General features: G+C 46.8%; 1 protein-coding gene across 6 annotated transcripts in view; it reads left to right on the forward strand.

Moving 5' to 3' along the window:
• Positions 1 to 999: 999 nt before the first annotated feature.
• pcdh7b (protocadherin 7b) overlaps positions 1,000 to 25,560 on the forward strand; it is a 178,471-nt gene continuing 153,910 nt past the window's right edge. For 3 of the 6 annotated variants that reach the window (XM_050067660.1, XM_050067661.1, XM_050067664.1), the window contains exons 1-2: positions 1,000 to 5,005; positions 14,114 to 14,254. In XM_050067660.1, coding sequence (XP_049923617.1) covers positions 1,931 to 5,005; positions 14,114 to 14,254 — 3,216 coding nt within the window. In that variant the 5' untranslated portion in view covers positions 1,000 to 1,930. The remainder of the gene's footprint in view (positions 5,006 to 14,113; positions 14,255 to 25,560) is intronic. The other 3 variants (XM_050067662.1, XM_050067663.1, XM_050067665.1) reach the window with 1 other exon arrangement.

The raw sequence follows: 25,560 nt of genomic DNA on the forward strand, positions 1-25,560 counted from the left end.
CCAAATCCAAGTTAGGAGGAGGAGGAGGAGGAGATCCTCACGCACGCGCATTAAAGCACAAGTTGATTTTTGCACTTAACGCAGCAAATGTACTTGATATGAATCCACGCAATCATGCGCGCACATTTACGCACCAAACACGGTGCGCCCATGGGGGGAGGAATTTGACCACAGTGAGCGCGTGCATGACATGAATGTTTGCGCATGACTTGGATGTGGCAGGACACACACCGCGCACACTCATCTGTGCACAGGGAGTTGGGTTTGCGCAGTGGTCGAATGAGAAACCCGCCGCGCAAATGCATTCAAATGGCTACTGCCTCACATTCCTGGATGCTGAGTGGACTGGACAGGCGAAAGACAGACAGACAGACAGACGGACAGACAGACACCGAGCCCGCCGCGCCGGAGAGCCACCGGCGACCACACGCATTCATATTAGTAACCACAGGGAAACCACGGCACTGCGCACACAGCCAGCCCCGTCCCGTCCCGTCCTGTCTCGCCTGTGTCAGAGATTTTGGAACTGTTTCATGTCACATTTAAAAGCACAACTTGGTGCGTAAAAGTTCGGCTGTGTGAGGCGTCTCTTGCGGCAACATCCCCGCGTCACACCACATAATGAAATGATTCTTATTATTAAGTGAAAGACGTTGCAATTGTGGTTTTTAAAAATCGCCATATCGCCCACAGGAGCGTTACATACACGTGAAGCATCCGAGATGTGCTCGCAAAGTGCGGAGCCACGTCTCCAGAACACACCGCTTTACCAAAACCACCATTACTGAGGCATCTCCCTCCTCTGTGCCCCCTTCTTTTTGTCAAATATTGTCTGCTGGCGTCTGGACCCGGCGATCAAGACCAAGTCCGACCCTGTTTACGTGCGCGCTGCTGCCGCTGCTGCTGCTTGGAGGAGGAGGAGGGTGGATGGTGGTGGAGGAGGAGGAGGAGGAGGAGGAGGGGGGGAGAAACCGGAGGGAGGTGGAGAGAGAAGGAGAGAGAGGGAGAGACTGCAATATCATTTGTGAATCCCTCTCACAGTGCTGCAGATAGGGGCTGCCAACACATGCGGCGCGTCTGCAGGTGAGGGAACAGGCTGAATGTGCTGGACACACACTGAGGAATTCATCCGACGTTTCCTGATTCAAGAAAAAAAACAAACTGCGGATATACATTTTTGTGAATCCCTTTCTTTTTTCTGTCTTCTTTGCTTTGCGCTGTGGAGTTGCACACAAAATAAAAGCGGAGAGCAGAGAAGTATGCGTGCTGGCTGCAAGTGACTTGGAGGAAGAGCAGCCGGACAGGTAATTTGCTTCATATTCACATCCTCAGAGATCGGAGAGTTGACAGGCTCCGCGCAGGCAACACTCTCACCGAGTTTGGAGGGTGGAAAAAACTGCGCGGGTATTTAAATGATCCTGTGTGGACGCTGGGATTTTTGCAGCCTCACCCCAAAAAAAGAGAGGAGATTGTAGCCACAAACTGTGAGTAAAACGGCGGGATATGGACTGAATTCACTTTCTGGTGATGTGATGCTCGGACTATAATTTTTGGCTTTTACGCGCATGATATTGAGAGATTCGCGGGAGCGCACGGAGCCTCTGTCTGGTGAGTGTTTTTTGATATCATTGCGGTGTTTTTATTTTTGATACTAAAAGAAGGAAAGAGCAACTAACACCCAGAGCTGGAGGAGGAAAAGCAGAGAGCAGACGAGAAGCCCGTGCACTTGCTGCTTTGCACTGCAGCAGGAGCGATGTAGGAAGTCGTCCGGAGGATGAAGTCTCACGCATCCCGCAGCAGAGGGCTTTGCTCTTTATGAACACATTTTTTTAACCTCCATATCTGGACTCTCTATTGGTGATTATTATTTTTTTTATTCTCTGGACATTTTTTTCACACCTAAGTGGACATTTTTTTGCATTGGAGAACAATGAGGACTACTGGTGCAGTGGACTATTTGTACTATTGCATGCTCATCCTGCAGCTTGTGCATCAGCCCGCTGCCAAGCAAGTGCTCCGGTACCGTTTGGCCGAGGAGGGACCCGCCGATGTCAGAGTCGGGAACGTAGCCGGCGACCTGGGCATCGTCGCCGGCTCAGGCGAGGTGACATTCACGCTGGAGTCGGGCTCTGATTTTTTCAAAATAGACAACATCACAGGTGAGCTCACCACCAACGAGAGGCGCATAGACCGTGAAAAATTACAGCAGTGCCAAATGATCTTTGATGAGAACGAGTGCTTTATAGATTTTGAAGTGTCAGTGATTGGACCGGCCCAGAGCTGGGTCGACCTCTTTGAGGGGAAAGTCATCATATTAGATATAAACGATAACACCCCGTCTTTCCCTTCCCCTGTCCTGACACTGTCTGTGGAGGAAAACAGACCCATTGGAACCCTTTATCTGCTGCCCACAGCCACAGACAGAGATTTTGGCAGAAATGGAATAGAGAGATACGAGCTTATCCAGGACAATGGGGAGAACTCAAGGCGCTTGGGCTCTTCTGGGGATTCATTCTCTGGGAAGAGGAGATTTGAGGAAGGCGCGAGCAGGAGCAGCGTCTTTGAACTGCAAGTTGCTGACACTACTGATGGCGAGAAGCAGCCTCAACTCATCATTAAAGGGGCCCTTGATAGGGAACAGAGAGACTCCTATGAGCTCACGCTGCGTGTCAGGGATGGAGGAGATCCCCCTCGCTCCTCGCAGGCCATTCTGAGGGTGATGATCACCGATGTGAATGACAACAACCCTCGCTTTGAGAAGAGCGTGTATGAAGCTGACCTGCCGGAGAACAGCTCCCCTGGTGCCCCCATACTGCAGCTCAAAGCGGCTGATGCAGACGTGGGGGTTAACGGTCAAATAGAGTATGTGTTCGGGGCAGCCACGGAGTCAGTGAGGAGGCTGCTGAGGTTGGATGAGAACACAGGGTGGCTGAGTGTGTTGCACCGCATCGACCGTGAAGAAGTGAGCCAACTGAGGTTCACGGTAATGGCCCGTGACCGAGGCCAGCCGCCCAAAATGGACAAGGCCACTGTGGTGCTGAACATCAAGGATGAGAACGACAATGTCCCTGCGATAGAGATACGGAAAATCGGGCGCATTTTCTTGAAAGATGGCATCGCCAACGTGGCTGAGGACGTGGTGGTGGACACACCCATCGCCTTGGTTCAGGTGTCAGACCGAGACCAGGGGGAGAACGGCATTGTGACCTGCACTGTTGTCGGGGATGTTCCCTTTCAGCTGAAACCAGCCAGTGAGATGGAGGGTGAGCAGAATAAAAAGAAATACTTCCTGCACACGTCTGCACCGCTGGACTACGAGGCCACACAGGAATACAATGTGGTCATAGTGGCTGTGGACTCTGGGAGCCCCAGCCTCGCAAGTAATAACTCTCTTATCGTCAAAGTGGGCGACACTAACGACAACCCTCCTATCTTCAGCCAGAATGTAGTAGAGGTGTCGTTCCCTGAAAACAATGCCCCTGGCGAGAGGGTGACAACAGTGGCGGCCATCGACGCAGATAGTGGGAAGAATGCTGAAATCGCCTACTCCCTGGACTCGTCGGTAAATGGGATTTTCTCTATCGATGCAGACAGTGGAGACATCCGAGTAAACACCATTCTGGATAGAGAGCAAACGGAGCGCTACGAATTCAAAGTGATAGCCAAAGATAAGGGCATAAACACTCTACAGGGCTCTGCGACAGTGGTCGTCCTCGTGGCTGACAAGAATGACAACGAGCCAAAGTTCATGCAGGATGTGTTCACCTTCTACGTCAAAGAGAACCTCGAACCAAACAGCCCAGTCGGCATGGTCACGGTCATAGACGCAGATAAGGGCCAAAATGCAGAGATGAGCCTTTTTATTGAGGAAGAGGAGGATATCTTTTCAATTGAGAACGACACTGGGACTATTTTCTCCACCCTGTCGTTTGACAGAGAGCAGAAAACTACCTACACCTTCCGTGTCAAAGCTGTGGACGGTGGCGACCCCCCCAGATCTGCCACCGCCACAGTTTCACTCTTTGTCATGGATGAGAACGACAACGCACCCACTGTCACTTTCCCGATAAACAGCTCCTACACCCTCCTCCCTCCCTCCAGCAACATCAGAACAGTAGTCAGGACTGTCATAGCAACTGATACAGACACTGGCATCAACGCCGACTTGAACTACAGCATCATTGGGGGGAACCCCTTCAAGCTGTTTGAGATTGACGGGGGCACTGGGGTCATTTCGCTGGTGGGGAAGCTGGAGCAGAAGCACTACGGCCTCCACAGGCTGGTCGTCCAGGTGAACGACAGTGGCCAGCCTTCTCAGAGCACCACCACGCTCGTGCACGTGTACGTCAACGAGACTCTTTCCAACTCAACAGTTGTGGAGGCCCAGGTGGCAAAGAGCCTGAGCACGTCCCTGAACACCAACATCGCCGGCGACCCCAACTATGACCTAAGCAAACAGCGGCTGAGCATCGTAATCGGAGTCGTTTCAGGCATCATGACAGTCATTCTTATTATTCTAGTTGTGGTCATGGCTCGTTATTGCCGCCCCAAGAATAAGAACGGCTACGAGGCCGGCAAGAAGGACCACGAGGACTTCTTCACGCCACAGCAGCACGACAAGTCCAAGAAGCCCAAGAAAGACAAGAAGAAACAGAAGTCCAAACAGCCGCTCTACAGCAGCATCGTCACCGTGGAGGCCTCCAAACCCAACGGGCAGCGCTACGACGGCGTCAACGAGAAGCTCTCGGACAGCCCCGGCATGGGCCGCTACCGTTCGGTCAACGGAGGGCCGGGGAGCCCAGATCTGGCCCGGCACTACAAGTCCAGCTCCCCGCTCCCTACTGTCCAGCTTCACCCGCAATCGCCGACGGCTGGGAAAAAGCACCAGGCGGTTCAGGACCTGCCCCCTGCCAACACCTTTGTTGGCACCGGAGATAACATTTCCCTTGGATCTGACCACTGCTCCGAATACAGCAGTCAAACTATCAACAAGTACAACAAACAGGTAAGAAGACACGTCTCCATGTTCTTTTTTTTTTCCTTCCTTCCTTCCCTCCACCACTCTTAAATGTCTTCTGTTTCTTCCTCTTAGTGTTCTCTCCACCATAATGCTTTCTGACAGGGCTAGTCTCAGTAGTCTTGTTGCCTTTATGGTGCTAATGTGTGTCAAGTTAGCGGTATTGATCTGTTTTGGTTTGGAGTGCCATTCACATGTAATATTGAAAAGGAAGAGAAAGGTTTAGATTAGCCTACGAACGGGGTATTGTTACCCCTCGAACGAACGCGTCCAACTTTCCCCCCTTTCATCACGGCATGTGTTGCCTTTTTACCGTCTGCCGTGTCACGTCTGCTAACCTCAGCAGCCGTGTGTTGGAGTGTTGCAGACAGCTCACATAAGGGTTTGGTTTGCAGTTATTTTATCCCAGAGGGGAGCCTGCCAGGGGCCGGGGTACACTCCCCCTTGTCAGGCCCTGCCCTGCCCCTTCAAGCCTGCGACAAGGCTGCCTTGTCTTCAAGAGGATAAGACAGAGAAAGGTAGATGTCGGCAGCACAAACATGGCTTTGTGAGTCAGTTTTACAGTCTCGACTTGAGTAGGAACATCTGGCCAGGAGGTCATATTAACATTCTCCTGCACTCGGGGGTCCGCATCAATTCATTGACCTCGCTGTGAAATTGGACGTTTTTATATCACCTTCCATATTGTGCCTCCTCTTTACTCCCTTTATCTGTTTCCCTCGTATATATAAATGTCTGCCGTCTTCTACCTGCTTTTCTCCCACTCCTCCATCGACCCTCCAGCTACCTCCCTTCTTGTCTCCTCTCCCTCCCAGTAACTCTTCTCTTCCATTTGCAGAGCTGTAGAAAAAAAAGGGTGTAGGTGGCATGATGTGATATTCAAATGTGGGCTTTTATCAGTTCAGTCTTTATATTTTTTTGGCTGTTTTTCCGCTGTGATGTGCAACAACAGCGAGAAACAAAGACATAATGAAGTCAGCTGATTTGCAGGAAAAAAGAACACTATTGTTTTATGTGTTTTCTATGGCAGTCTAATGAATTATTGATCTTTCTTTTACTTGGTGTCAGCACTACTACTTTAGAATTCTGGAGTGCTGTTTTCTCTCAGCTGGATTGTTGCCTTTTTTTTTTTCCTCGCCCAATTTTTTTGTTTCTTCTCCTCCAGATATCTCTTTGTTCACCTTTATTTATTCTATACCAACCGGCCCTGCATCCTCGCACGCCTTCCCCTCTCTGTGCTCCTGTTTTTGCAGCCACATCCTACAATGCTCTCTCTCCGCCTTGCCTTTTTTCTCGCAGTGGTTTCTTTTTTTAAATCTCCACTCTCATCTCTCTATATCCCCTCTTCCCCTCCCTCTCGCTATTACTCCTCTCAAATCATTTCACTCCCCCCTTTTACTTCTATCCCTTCTCTTCCCCCTGCTCTGTCTCTAACAGCTTCTAATATGGTGTGTTCACTGAGCTGCTTCCCAGAGTGTGAGGAGTGCTGTTGCTTTCGGATGTCTCCTGCATAATTAAAAGGGCACTCTATTTGCTGCTGCGGCAGCAGCATGTATTGTGTGTCACTATGCTCCACTTATATAATTATTTATTTACTCTCTACATTAATGCTGCGGTAACTTTTATGGACTGTGCGTTTGTTAGAAGGCGGTGTCATGGAGGGAAAAAAAACCCCATAATGCACAAAGAGCATTTCCTTGTGATTCCTGGATATTTAAATTGTAATGGTGAAGAAAGTGTTTACTGGTCTGCTGGGCGATATCATCCGTGTTTATTGTGTGGTGCAGCCTGTTAGGTATTTAATATACAATAGCTAGCAGGTATTCAAATTGCCTTTTATATCCCACGGGCTCGGTAAATACTCACTGTTGATACGTTCTGTTGGGGTGAATGGAGTGTAATTTAATGGCTGCACAAGAGAGCTAATTGAAGAGAAGGTGTGTGTTCATGTGCTCCAATTATGGCATTAAACGGCCACCTCTGTATTAGATTAAGTAGCGGAGCGGTCATGCTCTCGCTTTTAGGGATCTAGAAATATTCCGTAAGTGCCACTACAGCTTAAAGACATAATAAAACACTCAAGGGCACTCGTGTTTCTCAGTTAAGGGAACAATTTGTGCAAGATTTGGATTAGTGGTGGGAAATGGAGTCGTCAATGAATAGCATTAAGGTTATATTTTTATTATGTTTTCTTAGTTTTACTTCCTCGAGATGTGCTCGCATTGAGTTTGTGTTTTCATTTTATCTTTTTGTGGCACATTTGGCCTCAAACAGAGCTGCACCTAGGACATTCGGTTCCCCTGGTGCCCCCCCATTAAATACTTTACATTTACTGTGTTTATTACAAACAGAAACAAGAGCTAATGAGAAATCATCACAGATAAACATTTCATTTTCTCTTCCTCTAATGCTCTTGTGTCTAAATTGTCAGTTCTGGTGCCCCCCCAGGAGCTGTCTACGTCACCTACGCAAAGCTCCACCACTGACCCCAAACACTGTCGAACCTGCTTGGTTAAGATTTATTACAAGTGATGATATGTGCGAGCACTCCCTCGCCCACAAACCCCTTCTCTTTCACCACTCCCCCTCTTTTTGTCCGTCTGTGGGAAGAGATAGAGACAGGCACAAGAAAGACGGCCCTGTTAGCCGCGCAGAGAATGGCCCCCACTGTTTCACAAGGGACTCGGGGTGGAAAGATAGAGAGAAAAGACGGGGAGGGGGAAGAGGGAGAATAGTGCTGACCATTGACTGTAATCCCCGAGGTATCGGGTTCCGTCTTTCTCTCTCCTCGCCTACCTAATCTTACAATAACTGCACAGGCAACCTGCTCGGGCAGGTAACCAGGCAACTGAGGGAGTTTATCGGCGAGGCGAGCCTTTCTTTTTAGCCCGTCAGACATTTAAACAGTCATTAAGCTGATCTAACTGTGAGGGAGAAGCCAGCGTGTCACCCAGCATCTGCTGAGGGCTCGAGCAGGAGGGGCAACAGACTTGACATTTCATCTCTTCCTGTTACTCCTCTGATTGTGACTTATTTTAGTCGTATTTTTTTTTTTGCTGTTTTTCGCTACATGTAGCTCGGCCTTTCTGCTCCTTGCACACCCGTGTCTGATCCTTATATGTGAAGGCTGGTGAGTAGTGCGTGCACTTAACAGAACACTTAACTTTATTACTTTTGGCAGTAGCTTCTGTTCTGTCCAGTGCCAGAAAATAATGCTGTCCAGCCGTAATGTAGTGAGGAATGAAATCACTTAGCCATCGAATTAGCACAAGCCATCAGCCTTTGTTTTATCATTGCACTTCAAAGCGCCACTCGTGCCCAGGTGGATCACTTTTAATCAGTGGTGAGCCACAGCAGCTTGTATTCTGTGCTCTCGCAGCGCAACCCCTCAGGGCAGGCAAAGCCCCCGCTCCACACACTTATACCAGGTTATTCTGCCTCAGGGCCCATGCAGCAAGCATAACTGGACATTGTCCTTAACCCAGCCCCCGGTGTTCACCCCCCGCGCTCTGGCCAGCTGTTCCTCCTGTGCCTTATTGTAGCTGCAACCTCTCCAGCATGAGCCGCATACAGCTGAGCGAGGAGGATCTGATTTGCATAGGGCAAATCCTCACCCGCCTCCTCCGCATAGGACAAACAACATAACCATGCAAATGGAGGTCACCTGGATGGTGTTTGTAGCCAAAACATAGGATGTGATTGCCCTTCAGGCTCCAGGCAGATCAGGAAACCAATATGGAAATGCGGTACTTTGCCTCTGGCCTCATTTGTTTTAACCTACAAAATGTAGCTGCCTAAACACCTACAAAAAGCCACAACTGACCTAATTGAAACTTGCAAAGCCCCAGTGACGCAGCATTCCAGGTGTCTTTGGCTTTATAGGAACAGCTGTACGCAGGATCATAGGTGTAGATTCTGGGGGGGACGCAGGGGGCACATGCCCCCGAATAAGACATTAAAGGTCCAGTGTGTGGGATTTAAGGGGTTGTATTAGCAGAAATGGAGTGTAAAATGTATCACCTGAAATTAAAAATCATTGTGTTTTCGTCACCTTAGAACGAGCCGTTCATAGTCCTCTCCCACTGACCAACCAAACACTGACTTTAGACAGGGCCATCAGCATTTTTGCATTGGCCACCGTACTTCCCCCAAATGTTGGCATTCAGGAGAAGTTCAGTTGGTTGCTTGATGCCACTAAATCCTTCACACTACACCTTAAACGTAGTGTAGGACTTCAATTTTGACAAACTACTAGAACATGACTCGAAGATGCAACGATGCCTCTGGTAAAGTACTTCATAGCAGTATGCAACCTCAATCTGCCGTGAGATAGAAGGCAGATGAAGCAACTATGCACGATTGAATCAGAATGACATTTCCACCATAAATTGGTGCATAAAAATTCACCAGAGTGCAGGGAATTAGGTGTTTGATGCCCCAAATTTCTTAGGGGAGGACCTTTAGTTCCCCACTGAACCTGCAACCTCACCTGCCACTAAATCCTTCACACTAGACCAGTGATTTTCAAATGTTTTGTGCCCAAGACACACCAAAGGGCAAGCCAAAATCTCAAGGCAGGTAGCTTTCGTGATACGGTCTCTTTTCTTTCAGTGGTAGGTCGTCTTTGCTGGTGCTTTGTTGTAATTTGCTCCGTACCATAAATCGATCCCACTCACGGCTTTCTCCCTTTAAATGTTATCATCTGTCACACTGGCAGCCAATCAGGGCTTTGATGTGTCACACACTCACACCATTTGAGAACCACTGCACTAGACCTTTAAAGGAGCAGAGGACTTTTACTTTGACGAACAGCCAGCACATGACTCAAAGACGCAACAGTGTCTCCAGTAAAGTAGTTCATGACCGTATGCAACCTCAGAAGCAACGTTCCGATATCCCCTGGAAAGATTAAGCAACTAAGCACACTTGAATCAGGAAGTATCGTACCATCTCCAACAAACACTGATGCAGGAAAGGCACAAAATGGTGTATAAAAAGGAATAGAGTTGTCCCGATATCGATACGAGCATCGGAAATGCCTTTGATATCGCCTGAAGTTCTGGATTGGGCATCGGCAAGTATGTGAATATGCGCCTATCTGATGCCACGGTATTTTTTAGGAAGTTTCACATCCAGATAAACAGCAGCTGTCCTGGAAATCAGTTCTTTGCCGCTCTAAAACAGCAGCCTACACAGCAAGTTGGGCTGTACAGCCACTGTTTTAAAGCAGCAAAGAAGAGCTGATGTCCGGTAAGTGGAGTAAATTTAGCCGTTAGCAAAATGCCAAACGAGATAATAGAAGCAACTTCGATGGAACGGGGGTTCTGGGGCCTTCTGCCAGAAAATTTTAAGCATCAGACACTTCATTTCCTGCATCAATTAATGGTGCATGTGTGTTTTTGTCAAAGTGAAAGTCATCTGCTACTTTAATGGTTTTGGTGTGGTGGTAGTCGATAAGGTTGGTGCACTACTAGGAAGAGGAAGTAGGTATACTCTCCTATATTCTAATGACTTTTTGGCTGATAGATGGGTTTACTGTTAACATCCAGTAAAAGACGTTCCACAAAATGCTAATAAAAAAAGCCTTTGCACAGGATTAAGCAATCATGCCACCATTGTCCGAACCTTTGTGTGTTTCTCTTTGGCAGTCATCACCACTTAACTCCCCTGATGGCGTGATTTTATCTGTGGAGCTGTTGTGGCAGTCAGTCACTCATTGAGCTCAATTAGGTAATTACTTGATAAGAGGTTCCACAGGAGCTTTAACAATGTTTGGTCATCCCCCGCCCTCCAGGGTCGGCGACACAGGTCAGGTTATTTTCTGGAGGAAGCGGGGAAAGCAGAAACTTTTCTCTTCGCTATCATTAAATCTGACTCTCCAGGAGCAAAGTCATGTAAAGCAATCTGCTGATTACCACGTTAGAACAAAATATGTGAACAGTTTTTATAGCAACTTCACTGGATACCAGGAAGAGGTGCCAAAGGTGGATAAAACACAATCTGGAAATCTTGCATTTAGTAAGAAATGAGATTACGTGCAATGAGCTGGTTTGTTTATTACCACATTATTATTAGTGCTTGCCCTTTTGTGAGGCGCTGCGTACCGCCGACTGTGGCTAATTTTATCAAAATTGTTTTGGATCTATTACAGCTTAATTCAATCTATGGCTGCTCGGGCTTTTGTTGTTTATGTTCTGAAGGGAAAATTGAAGGAGTAAGAGTGCACAGTAATACTCATGAAATTGCAGCGGGCAGCATTTTCTGGTATAATTTGGTTTGGTGATTTGAATGCATTCGCTCTAAGGCAATTACTAATCTAAGGATTAGACTTACCTGATACGCCGGCAGAAACGGTGGCGACTGAGGGAGGAAGTCAGGGGGGAGAGATTGCTATAGCTGCTTGCTGCTATATTACTCTGCATAATGTGTTAATACTGAGGTTCTCACATCCTGTTTCTATAGGAGGGGACCATGGAAAGTGCTTCTTGGCTTCTCTGCATACAATAAATGAGCTCCGTTGTCTTCACATTTAAAAATAAATACTCGTGATTGAAGGGGCCCCAACTCATTCATGATAAGATGCCAAAACACACAGAAAAAAAGAGGGGGGGGGGGGGCAGACAAGGAATTTAAGCTGCATGCCACCTTGATTGCTCTCCACGCCGCTGATTGTAAGTGGCAGTGTCGGGGATGCCACCTTCTTCTTCGCCGCTTCTTTCAATTTGACGTCTTCGAAAATGGAATTTCATTTCATACTCGGCAGCGATCGCATTAGATAGGGCTCACCAGGATAAAGCCGATTCATTTTTGCAGATTTGCCTTTCCTGTGGCACTATCAATCATCGCGCACTCACCATATTGCAGACTTGTTTTTCACGGCAATTGTTAGGAGGAGTTTGTACAGCAAATTGACTTTTACAAGGCTCCCAAGGTCTATGATACGCCACGCTAGCCTTGTTGTTTTCTCCATAGCTGTCCTCTCGTATCGACTGCAGATGCTAGAACCGACTAAATGAGAACATCGCTTAGCCCTTCTGCCGTGCAGCCCCTGGGGAGTAGTTCTGTGTCGACGCGCCGGATCGCAACACGGATCAGACGTGAGGCTTGTTGTTTGTGAGACTAATAGGCAAAACAATGGAGTTTTGTTTACTGTGACACTGTACCTCATCAAAATTGCAAAAAAAAAAAAAAAAAAATGTCCGGCAGAGTCAGTCCAGTAATGATGTGATGTTTTTTTTGGTTGTTGTTTTGCAGAAAAGGTCATTGGCCATTTGTTGTCTTGATGTTGATTCAAACAGGTGGCAGAGAGGTCGTCGTGTTTTTTTTCCCTCTGATGAGCAAAGTTTCTGTTTTTGTGCGCCTCCCTCTGCCTCTCCGTCTCTCCGTCGCTCTCCCTTCCTCCCTCACTGTGGAGGAAACATGGTGATGAATCAGATGAATCACTGCCTGTCAGTGTTGCTCACACGGGTCCAGGGTGTCAAGGGAACTGCCAGCAGGGTCCGTGGCCCCCCACGTCAGGGGGCGGCGATTTAAACCCCATCCAGCATCTGGCCGTGTCGTCACACGTGGCCTTCGTGAAAATGAGAATAAGAGCCATGAAAGCCAGACACGTTGATCCATGATTTACCCCCCCAGGTGCCACCTTTGGCTGCGACTGGCCAACTGTAAAGCTGCTTAGCGCAACGGGTACTTGTTTATTAAGAAGGTGACAGGTGAAGAAATAGACGGGCCAAGAAGGTATCTCTCGGGTCAGGTACCGTTCACATTTGAACCAATACCGGTACCTGGAATTCGGTACCCAACGGTACCTTTTTCTGGCACTGGTACTAAGCTTCTGATTAAGCTTTAGGGGGACGTCGTCGACTAAATTCTGCTCCTCTGCTCTTTTTAATCACACATACAGCTTATCTTCTGTCTCAGTCTGTCTGCTGCTGTGTATGTGTGTGCATTGGGGTTAGGGATTTTCATGGTTTGATTACTATCTCAGAAATATCACAGTTTCATGGTATATGGTGCAACACACTTGTTATTATCAGTTACAGTGAACTTTAAAGGAATGAAAACAAGAGGTCGAACAGATGTTTTATCATAATCAAACTTTTACTTTTTCTAAAATAAAGGATTCTCTATCCTGTTGCACAGTATGATAACCGTCAGCTTTTATGATAGAAAACAGGCCAGATGCCAAAACTATCATCAGAGCTCTGCGGCTGGCTTCCTGGCTTCAGGGCGTGTCTGCCTCCTGTCTGAAGCCGGACCTGGCGGCTCCTCAAAGCTCCGTGGCAGGTTGTCAGGGTGCTTTGCGGCACTTCTACCTCTTGTTCTTACCCAGATGTAGTCTCAGGTGCCGACACCTGGCACCAATAGATTTAACGCCAATAGCTTGTTTGCAATCGTATGTAAATTCATTGCATTCGTGCAGTAGTGGTAGTCTTTACCCTTAGAGTTCGGTACCCAACCCTACTTGTCTCTAGGGTTGAGGCTGTTGACCTGCTTCAAGGTATACTGAGGTATTATGATTGATGGTTATCATACAGTATCATTTGCTCATTGTCACCGGCTTGCCCTTTTTCCCCTTCAAGGGCGGTGGCCTTGAGGGTGTGACGTCATTGTATGTATGGAAGGAAGCAGCTGTCTCAGGGTGTCCTGGTGAAGACGCATGCGGCAAATAGTGACGATAGCAGTCGAGTCAAGTGTCTAGATGATCTCAGGGATACTGTTCAACCTCATGAGAAGGCCATGTTTGTGGTTTCATGGCAAAGACTGCAATAAAGCCGTTGTTGGGGAACGGCATCCGAACGCCTCGCCATTCTACTTTCTCCAGAGTGGTCCAAACCGCTAGAAGCTAGTTGCCAGCTAATACCAAGCCAAGCTAAAATCGATGTTAATGAGCCAGTGTGTTCCCAACTACAGTTTGCTGTCACTGAGAGACGTAACATTATCTAGGGTATTGAAAACAATGTGACGGTACAGAGAATCTAACCTTCATTTTACACATACTAACACAACAAAAAGTTTTTAATTGTAATTCTGTTTGCAAGTTCCTCTAAAGATCATTGTAACTCATTCATTTTCCGTTACCACTTATCCTGTTAGGTTCATCCCAGCCGACAGTGGACAGAGACAGACAACCATTCACGCTCACATTCACACCCACGGACAATTACGAGTCACCAGTTTACCTGCATGTCTTTGGACTGTGGGAGGAAGCCGGAGTACCTGGAGAAACCCCACTCTGTGAGGCCACAATGCTAACCACATGCACCCGGTCATTGTAACTGATAATAAAAGTATTTGTGTTTGACTGTATACCGTGAACCTGTGATGTTTTCTGAGACAGTAATTGAAATTGTACCGTTGACTCCCAGACGGACGAAGGAGAGACGTGTTGACAGGGGAAACATTGACGAGTTCAGGGGTGTAATCGGGTACAACCTTCACCTCGGGTTCAGGTTCACATTAATTCTTTTTAAGGCTCTGACAGACATGCACCTGTTCTGCCTCCCTTCCCACATACTTCCACCCTTTTTGACTTTGACCTTCCTCTTTTGTATTAAGAAAGTGCTGAAATATTAAGATGCACTGAGATCTCCCGACTGCATAAGACACATTAAGAATTGTCCCGGTTAAATAATGCATCCGAAAGCTTTTTTTTCCTTTTTGGTACAAAGGGTGTAGCTTTTTTATTAGCTGACTGCAGTCATACATATTTGCTAAGCAGAGGAGTATAACGGATATGACTCGACTCGGGAAGGGGAGGGATAGGACAGCTTGACTGCTTCTATTAGCCCTGTTTTGGTGCGGCTCCCACCATGTGGCCCCCAAATGAGATTATATGTGTATGAAACAGGAGGTAGAGCACTCACCGACCATCCATCAAAGCCTGGGGGGACTTGTGTGAAAGTTTGTGCCTGTGTACTCAGCGGGTATGCTCACTGTGCGGACGCAAGTGTGTGTGAGGGTGTGATAAAGCATGTGGGTGTACAGTATGAACACATGTGTGTGTGTGTGTGTGTGTGTGTGTGTTTGTGTATCCTGTGAGGGCTGGAGAGAGGAGAGCAAACGGGGCCTCCACAGTTCAGCCTCTCCATCATCCCGCACGCCAGGCACACGCGCGGCGACATGCCTGAGAGGGTTTCAATATCCTGTGTGTGTGTGTTTGTGTGCCTGCGCCGCTGTGTTTACCCAAGGAATGCAGTTCATTATATTTGTATGTGTGTCTGGTTATTACATATACACACACACATGGCGTACGGAGGCAGATGGAGCCCGAAGGCTAGAGCAATACTTTATCTTCAACTGTTAAAAAACCCCCACGACAAGCTCGAGTAGTCTGCGCGGATGATGTGACTCGCGGTAGCCGTGACTGCCCTCGAGCAAGGCACTCCCTCGCCCCGATTGAGTTATTTATCGGACGCAGCTGTGACTGATAATGTGTGTTTCAACCACCTGTATTAAGCCGTGCAGATTTGGGGGAAAAAAAATAGGGGGGATGTTCATTAGCAGGAGGAGCGCCTGTATCGACGAGGCCTTACCTGGCAGAGAGCAGCCTATTAGCCGGGCCCGATAACTCTTGTCAGGGACCGGAGGAGTCTGCCTGCCTCGCTGAAGAATGAAGGTCACAGGGCAGCTGGAGTTACGAGCGTCCTCGCTGGGTAGCTGCTATCAAATCATATGAAATATGAAGTCCAGCCATTTTTTTTTCTTTTCTGAAAATGCTAATTTTTCAACGTTGCCTCTGTCTTGGTTTCTACTTCCTTCTGCTCGTTCTTTTGGCATGTTGATGGCAGACCTTTAGTGTTAGACCACCTTCAGTATTATTTAATGTCATATAAAAAGGGAGTCCTCAAGATATCCTTAAAGGCCCAGACACACCAAACTGACATCAAACAACTGGAGGCATTAAAGGCCGACTGTTGTGTCTCATGTCGCCTGTTTCTCAGCCAAAAAGTTGCACTTCAGCACACTCCAAAGTATACAGCCAACGGGCAACTAGCACGTATGTTCTGTGCCTGCATAAGAGCAAATAATTTTCCATAGCAGCAGGCCGCAGTAGTCTATGTTCGTCCATAGAAAAGGGAAATAGACCAACAGGACAAATTTAAGATGCTAGTTAGCTAGTTAGCATATTAGCAACCTGATATTGAAAGAACTGTGCGCTAACACACAACAACACAAACAATTACGAACGCAAATCTTAATAAAAAAGACGTATCCACTATAAACCTTTGTTTCGATCATACACTTCCTTCAATTCTGTTTATCTTCTCTTGTGTTGAGCTGAAATGCCAGTCAGCTCACTGGCGGACTCCGCCACCTTTGATACAGATTCAACATGCTGAATCAGCCAAAGAAAAGCCCCCAAGGGCCGATTAGTGCCAACGGTGCGGGACACGCCACAAAAACTAGGGTGACAGACGTTCACCAACAACAGATGGCCGACTTTTTGCCTTATCTGGACCTCTGAGTGCAGAGCAATACTGTTTTAATGTGTTAATGTGTCAATTTATGTTCGGCTGGTTCTCCTATTCTTAGAAAGACAAATATACAGCTTTAATTTTGAGAAGTACTTTGATTGTAAGGAACAAAACATTGACTGGGAGTGAGTCTACTCAAGTTTAAAAGCACCATACAGAGGTGGCCATGGCCCCCCAGGGCACCCTTTGGGAGCACCACTGCTCCCAGCTCCTTTTCACTAGGTTAATCGACAGTCAAAAATAATCAACACAATCCAGTGTTAGGAGATCAAAGGATTCTTACTGTGTGCTAGTGAACAATAAAACAATTATGTACCGTTTCTGCCAAAGAGCTCAAACCTAAAAACTTAATCCTATCTGATACAGCAAGTTTTTCTCGTTCTTACTCCCTCCTGCATGTAGCTGCTTTTCATACTTCTATTTCTCCTCTCGTGCACTGAGCTGAACTTCGGGCTCTGCCGTCTCTGACGCCGATCCAACATACGGAATCAGCCAAAGAAAAAGCAGATAAGGGCTGATTGGTGCAAAAACAAGGGCAATAGGCGCCCCCCAATGGCCGGACATTGACCAACGGCCAACTTTTTGCTTTACCTGGACTTTAAATGTTCAAGTTTACAACAATACAGTTTAATGTGTTATGTGTCGGCAAATAGGCTAGTTGTGTTTTCTTAAAAAGACAAATATACAGCTTTAATTTGAAGGAGTGCATTGATTGTAAGGAGCAAAACATTTACGGGGAGTCATGGCCATGGCCCCCCTGGCCACCCCGTAGGAGCGCCACTGCTACCAGCTACTTAAATTCGAAGATTTTTAAGGACTATTGGTGGACAAAAAAACCTTTGTAATGGACATATCGCACTATTTTAATTAATATCGGAGCAATTGCGTCCAAATACCAAGTGAAACTGCAATACAAACACGTCATTAAATCTTGCGTGATGATTCATCAGAGGCAGATTTTCCAAAGAGAAAATGTAGATTTAAGACCGAATAGAAATTGTTAATAGGGCTGTGTATCGTCAAGAATCTGGCGATACGATACGAATCACGATATGAAGGTTACGATTCAATATATCGCCATATATTTCCATTTTTAAAATCGAATATTCGGAAAACTGTCAGTACATGCATCAAATCTGAGCAGAAAAAAATGACTTTTTATGCAATCAGATTGGTTAGATCTGCATTTTTATTTATAGCACGCTAGCGATACGTTACGTTGAAGTGGAAGATAGATGGCAACACTGCTATGAAGTAGTCGAGGGTTCAAACACGACATAAAATGAACCACTGCCACGAATCTCTGTATGTAAACTGTTCATTGAATATTCGTGATGCTGAAGTGTATCGATATTTCCCCACCGTTGAGCTGAAAAGTTTTGCTCTAAAGCGGAGGTTTATAAATGTCTGCCAGGATAAACTGTATATAGTCGGACACAGTTGCTCATATCCACTGTATATTCCCACCGGCACGCCCTGTTGGAAACTGCAAAATAAAGTGGAGATGACTGTAATGCTGGCTTTAGTCAGACAAATTCTACTGTGGATTGAGGAGCTCCAGACATTTAATATGGTTTCAGGTATTGATTTGCGGCACCTTGCCCTATAGCCAGTTTATTATCCAGCTTTGGTTTCACCTTTTACTCCTTTTCTCCACAGTATCTCAGGAGATGGAGTCCTCCTCCTCCTCCTCCTCCTCCTCATTTCTCCCTCTCTCCTCCCCAGCAACAATGTTCTTAGTAACAACTACAAATAGTCAATCAAACCAGCCACTGGCAAAGAACGGCCATTTTGGTTCGGCGAACGCGTGGGTGGGTGAACTCAGGTGCTTCGATAATAGCACGCTCGGAGCCGCTGCGGCTTTTGCTCAGTTTGCCGCAATTATGAAGGGGAGAAACTGGGGGGACGTAATCAAGACTGAAAGGCTGGTCTTTGACATGGTTCATTTACTCGGAGTTGGTCCAATGCAACACTTGGGACACAATAGCCAATTGTAAATTACAGAGTGGATTCAGTGGTGAGAAGTGCCTTGAGGGGGGGAGCCGGTCCACAGAGACGTGGGGAAATAGGGAACGATGTTACATTTGTTGCCGTTCTTTTGCAGGTTGATGAGGTCTGGGATCGAGGGGGGGAAAAGGCGAGGACATCAATCACGTTGACGTGTCCGGAGGCGGTAAAATGATTAGAATAATAGTAAACAAAGCCGCTTAAAGACGAGGTTTTCCTTATATTCTACCTCAACTTTATTCCAAACCCAGCCTCTGCTTATTAAGCTTCACTAAACGTCAGATTCATCACGTTTAATCCGTCCGTGATGATATATTAATAACAGACTTCAGCGGAAGGAGGCAAACTGCTGGGAACATAAGTGCATAAAGGAAGCCTATCACACAGTGAAGAGCTCTTATGAGCGCGGTGACGTGAGGGGAGCTCGCAGCGACTTTGACAAGCAGCTAAGTGGCTGCACGGGTGACATTTACGAGTGTGTCGTGGAGATCCCCCAGCCGGACTTCGAGGGAAGACTTGCTACTTTTCTCTGTTTAATCACCATCAGGATTCTGCGGGCGCTGCGGCAAATGTTTGAGCAGCGCAGATTACTTTCCCCCCGTGAAGCCCAATTGCGGGGCGATCGTTTGATGTCGACGCAAATGTGCTTAACATGCAAACCGCTCTCGCCTCCCCTTTCCTTCCTCGGCACATTTGAAAGATTTACGTCAGGGTGTGTGTGTGTGTGTGTGTCTGCTCTTTTGAATCTCTTTGAATAAGCTTTTCTTTGCAGAGGCAGCCTCTTCTCTCCGTGAATTGGGGACACGACATGACAATCGGAGACCTTGTAATTTATGTTTAAAATGCCAGCGTTATCTGTGCCAGCGTGATTTCTGTTTGAACAAGGAGGCACACTGGCGGAGGGTCCTCAGTCGCTGTTTAAACCGTATGCCTGTGTTTGCTCAGGAATCCTTGGTGGGCTATCCATTGTTACTATGGCAATATACCTCCGCCGCTCTCGCCCCCACCCACTCTCAACTTCTCCCATGGCCATATGCCTGGAGTTTTGTTTTTTTTTCGAAAGGTTTTCACTGCTCTCTCATCTTGCTTGTACCCGGTAATTTAGACACATCACTGCCAAAATCAGAGCTCGGGGGCGACGTCCTCTTGTTAAAAAAAAAAAAAAAAGTCACGGTATTCTAACAGCATTGGCCTGGCGTTGGGTGAGGCGTGGGAACGTCATGTTCCACTAAACTCTTTTGATAAAGCCACCTGGGCAAGCGGGGAGCGTTTCAAAGATGAAGGTCCCTGAACACTAAATTGGCAGCAGTTGCCTCACCACAATGGGCTCATCTCTTCCCGGTGTCACAGCTCCTCAGGGACCCGTAATTTACTGCCCTCCCCACTTTGAGTTCTTGATTCATGGGATCAAATTAGACAGTGAGGGGAACATCAGTGGCTGCACAATACTTTGCTCTTCAGCTCAAGCCTGCTATTTCAACCATACCTGCCAACACTTGCGTTTTTTCCCAGGAGACTCACGGTTTTCTTTGCCCTCTCCTGTTTCCTCCCAGGGTCACAATACTCTCATATTTCACCTGATTTATGACAAACTTTTTTTCCCATTTAGCTATCACAATGTGTTTCTGGCACTGTACAGCGTGTATAAGCCGTATAACTCTAAAACTGTACTGTTTCCTACCTCCTTCCCTGACCCCCTGGACCTGGAGGGGCACCTGTTGGGTGCCACGCCATTTTTCCAACAGACCCACATTCTGAAGCCCCAGTTGTCCAATGGTCCAATGTACCATTGAATGAAAGCCCGTTTCTCTGACAGCACTTTCTCCTGAAAACAAACCCTCCTTGCTCTGAAGTCCCATTTCTCCGAAAACACTCACTCCCTGCAGTTTGTTTCCGTTTCCCAGCGGAGTTTGAGCCATCAAATGTAGGTGTTTTGAGCCTTTTCATAACCATAACCAAGTTTTATCTGTGTCTAAACCTAACCACACATTAACCACAGCATTGCTGACGAATGTGATGTTTCTCTGGTCTACAGATGTGGACATTTTCCCTGCAGTTGGTTCGTCGAACCCACAGGGAGTGTGTATTCCTGTGAAAGCAACGGGGACCTCATAGCATTGGCCATGTGTTTTTGGGATAACAGGCCGTCAGAGAAATGTGCTTTGGAATGTGGGGTCATTGGTGCAATGGATAGTCATCGACTGTCGCGACAACATGAGTCAGGCGCAGCTGCTAGTGGACGCCTCGTCTCTGTGATGACAACAGTATGCAAGCGGGAGTCTGATGGGGTACTCTAGCAGGGGTTTGAGGGGTGCCTCATGGGGTTAGGGGGTCTTCTAGAGAGCATGAGCGGGGTTGCACCATCAGGAGAAGCAAACCAGGCGAATGTCTGGGGTCTCCCAAGAAAACTTTGGAAAAGGGGCCCATATTGGGCACTAATAAGTGGGGCCCCTTCTAGCTGCTGTAATATAGCCAGATACTGTTAGTTAGCACAGTCAGCTACTTATCTGTATCTGTCAAACATACAACATTACGTGTAACCGTCAATGTTATGAACTTCTCTTTCGGACTAATGGTGCTTTGGAATTATGGGCCATTGGGGCAATGGGCAGTCCCCAACTGTCGGGCCCACATGAGTCGGGCACGGCTGCTGTTGGACGCCTCGTCTCCGTGCCGACAGTATCGTTCGTGGTATCGTATCATAGTTCGACGGGACTCTCTAACAGAGGTTTTGAAGGGTGCCTCGGGGTTCGGGGGGACCCAGCTTGCCCTCCTTTGCCTTGGCGAGGTACCCAGCTGTCTTCTAGAGACCGTGAGAAAGGGTGAGGCACCAGGAGAGGCAAATCAGACGAATGTTTGGGGCCCACATGTTGCAATGACTTAATCCCTTAGCCCCAAAAACCTCCTAACGTTAGGTGTAACAGTCAAAGCTATGAAACAAGGGCGTCTTTGCCTTGATCCCCCAGGGTCTATGTTCACCACTGACTGGGCGCCTCCTGTTCCGCCTTGCTTAGGCATCCAGGACCCCTTGGACTTCTAGGTTTGTGGGCCAGGGAGGACAGCCAGCTGTGGTACCCTACAGCCTGGCCTCCATCCTCCTGTTGGAGTAGCAGGGTCATGAATCAAAAACTGAACCAAATTAAATGTATTTAACATAAAAATGCTGATGCAGTGCACTATTTAAGGGGCAAGACCCCCTCAATCCTCCCTATTTTGAGGTCTCGAGGTTGCCAAGTATGATTCTGACACCACCTCAGGTTGCTGGTTAACCATTTCCCACACCTCTTCCTGCCTGCGAAATGTGCTGAGCATGTGAATTTCAAACACATTATGTCCACCATACATATTTTTTCTTAGAGCCAGAAGAGATGAATGAGTTTGATGTGGCTAAACAAAAGCATTTAAAAAGATCGAGGCACACGTCAAACCCTTTTGAGGAAAAAAAAACATCCCTTGCAAGGTCAAGTCTATTATTGATGTTCTGCGCCGTTTTCAAACATTCCAGTAGTATCAAATAGCCATGAATCTTAAAGAAGGATGAAACAAGTCCTCTATATTTCATCCCATATCTGAGCAGCGTGACGGCTGAATAGCAATGAATTCATTCAGACAGATTAAAGGAACTGGTGTCAGGGATCAAACAGGAGGAGTATAGAATAAATACTGCATGTATTCCTTACGCATAGAAACCAAATGACCAAGCCGTGTGTGTAGATTGGAAGGCGCCGTATCCTATTCGGAGGTATGCAGGCGGCTCATCTGCCAAGAGCTTAAAAACCAGAAGCCAGAAGGACAGGAATGAGAAGTGTTTGTGTGGGAATCCAGCCTGAGGTGTGTCTCTTTGCTGTTATGACTCTTGAAGCGGGACTATGTGACGACATGAAAGTGTGTGCGCTGTTGTAGAATTGCCCCCTGGGACGGCCTGCGGTGTTTTAACATGTCTGCTCTGTGTATTTACACCGTCTAACTATGAACACTCACCGTTTTTAACCCTTGCGTTTCATGTTACTGGTGCAATTAGCTCACACCCTCATCCAGTTTGAACAGGTAGTATTTTTACTGCACCTCTCAGGGATATCAATTTCTACAACATGCAAATGTTTATCAAACATGAAATATGAACTTACATGAGCTTCATAAAGATTTTCCTCATTAAAGACACAGAACATATTCATTAAAGGTCCCATTTTCTGCTCATTTTTAGGTTCATACTTGCATTATGGGTTTATATTAGAACATGTTCACATGCTTAAATGTTCAAAATACACTTTATTTCTTTCATACTGTCTGCCTGAGTATACCTGTATTCAACCTCTGCCTCATATGCTCCGTTTTAGCGCCTGTCTCTTTAAGAACCCCTCCTGCCAAAGCCCTGTCTGCTCCGATTGGCCAATGTTTTCGGGTCTCCTGTATGCTGGCATGTTTGTATCGTCATTGCAGCCAGAACTGTGGCGGCAATTTCTATTTTTACTATTTTGTTTGAATTGCGTTGCTAGGAAACAGATTGGGTCCTTATTTACTTCCTGTTCGCGAGTGTCATTTACATACGCTGCAAAACACTCTGAAAGGAAACAAAAGAAAATATTTGTTTAGCTGAATAAAGGAAGTGTCACAACTGCCTTGAAATTTTAAGTTGTCTGAATTTGAGAAGACAAGTTGAACTCGTCTTTTCAAATTCAGGGAACTTAAAATTTTACGGCAGCTCAAACACTGTTTTTTTTAAAAGTTAAAACTAGTAGTTTCTTTTGACAATGAAGGATTACATAGGGACCTATTGAGAACATTTGTGTTTCTAGTTTGAAACAGTCTACATACACCAAATCATGTTTGTCTGCAATAACTTTCGGGTTGAAAACCCCTCCCCCCATAATGTACAAAACAAAAGTAACAGCGCTGAGCAAACGCTGCTAATTAGTTTGTTTTTATCAGCTGTTATGTCAAAGCCACCAGACTCCACTGACAAAAACAGTGATTTTACTAAAGATAGGAGTTGCTCGAAGGCCCAATTCAGACCAAAGATTCGTGATGAGACGATTCTGCAACGTTTTTAAAACCTGCCAGTTCACACCAATGCAACTCAATGAGATGGTGTATCATCTCTATGCAACAACTCTCTGTACCTCTGTTCTGATTTGCAGCTTTTCAGGCTTATTTTGTGGCTGAATATAATTTGTAGCTTCTTAGAATATGAATGAGGATAGTGATAGTGAGATACTGGCTACAGCTACATTTGCAGTAGTGATGAAATGGCGTAGGTATAACAGGTATAAGCACATACAGCGAGCACACTGGCACACCGTGAGGACTGAAACGCTGTCTGTGGCCATTTTGACTTGACCAACGACTTCACTACAAGCTGATCGGCTGTAGAAACAGGTGACGTGCTTTACTTTCTAAAAACTGCCGCTGGCGATTTGACCGGCAGAGTTGCGGGTGACACCATCAGCCAGTTCACACCACTGCAACTTTTCTCTGCAGCGTTCTAAAACGGTTTCGTCCCGCTGAAGGCAACACAGTACATACAAGTCACACAGCAGAAATGTCAGATGTGTTTAACTGTATTTGTTTAAATGTTACAGTTATGACTGAAAATGACAGCAGAAATAAAAAAGTTAGCCAGTTTAAAACCCAGAAGTGCTTGAGATCACTGCGATTTGATCAGTAGTTAAGTTGTGACATCACAACTTAACAGAAGTTCTGACGGCTTGTTTGAAGGCACAGTTTTTTCAATATGGGTTGGGTGTATTTCTCTCTGGATTGAGCATTTTGACAGTATTTATATATCACCGTTACCTGTTTTATATTAAAGGAAGACATGGAAATCTGTCTTTTTCCAATATGGGACCTTTAAACACAGGGACACGCTGCCTTCAGGAACACACTGCGGCTCCTGTTTGATTACCAGCCTCAGCGTCTCTGTAGGCTTTCTGTCAAAGCTCATAAAGAACACTGTGAGCAGTGAATGGCGCACACCTCTGCGTGCGTGATAATGCGCGGGAGAACAAAGGTGTGTCTTTGCATGTGGGAAACATGTTCCTCAGGCGTCAGCCACACCAACACTCGCTGCCGACTAAATTTCACCTGCCCGCCCGCAGTGGCCTGGTCTGTCTTTCACGGCTTAGTGTGCAGCTCACCGTAGGCGAGACGGTGTCTGAGGCTCAGCTGTTTTTATTAAACAGCCAGGAGGTGTAAAAAGGTTGAGACAGAGGTAAAGCAAAAAAAAAATGATGTGGATTACCAAGCAGCCACTTCAGACTGCCACTGTTGAACTGACAGGGCAATGTGTACGACTCCCGCTTATTTACACAAGTCATATTTCCAGGCGTTCATGTGATTTTTCAGCACCTACTGAAATATGCTACGCGGGCATTGTGTGCCGTCAAAAAGTCCCTCCCACAGTCATGTTACAGTGTGATCTGGAGGGGGGGGGAGATGGACGACACTGCCTCACGTGTTTACCTCGCGTCGGCACAATGACAACAACAATAGCGACAGCACTACGCGGAGGCCCCTTTGTGCAGCACACGAGCTGATACACCGAAAGGGAGTGACAGGTTTGAAAAATTGGCAAACAGTGTTTGCTGGAAGGCTTCCTTGGGGCTTGGGTACCTTTGGAATCATGTGCGAATGCAGAGGAGTGTGAATGAAAAATAGCTGTGTGATCCTGCCATGTTGCTTCTGTCAAGAATGCGTGATTTTTTTTTCTCTGTGCCTCCCTCCCCTCCTCCCTCCCTCCCACTGCTTGCTGTCATCCTCATCATCTGCCCCTCAAAGCTTGCTTTTTCTCTCGCCGCTTCTCATCGTCTCTGTTTTAACACTCCATTCTCTCACCAACATACCCTCCTCCATCTCTCTTCATTCTCACACTGCCATCCTCCCCCTCCTCTGTTCCTTCCAGCTTAGCGGACGTGGTTATTTGAGGCTTAGAATCCATAAAACCCGCCTTAGGTGTGTTTGCTTTTGTTACTTTCCCAAAATGGTGCTTTGACTGCCACATTGTTAGCTGTTGATCCTCGTTCAGCCACTGCCCGTCAGAGGAGAGTTTCATGTGGTTTAGCA

This window comes from Epinephelus moara, chromosome 17 (genome assembly GCF_006386435.1).
Source record: "Epinephelus moara isolate mb chromosome 17, YSFRI_EMoa_1.0, whole genome shotgun sequence".
Classification (NCBI taxonomy): Eukaryota; Metazoa; Chordata; class Actinopteri; order Perciformes; family Serranidae; genus Epinephelus; species Epinephelus moara.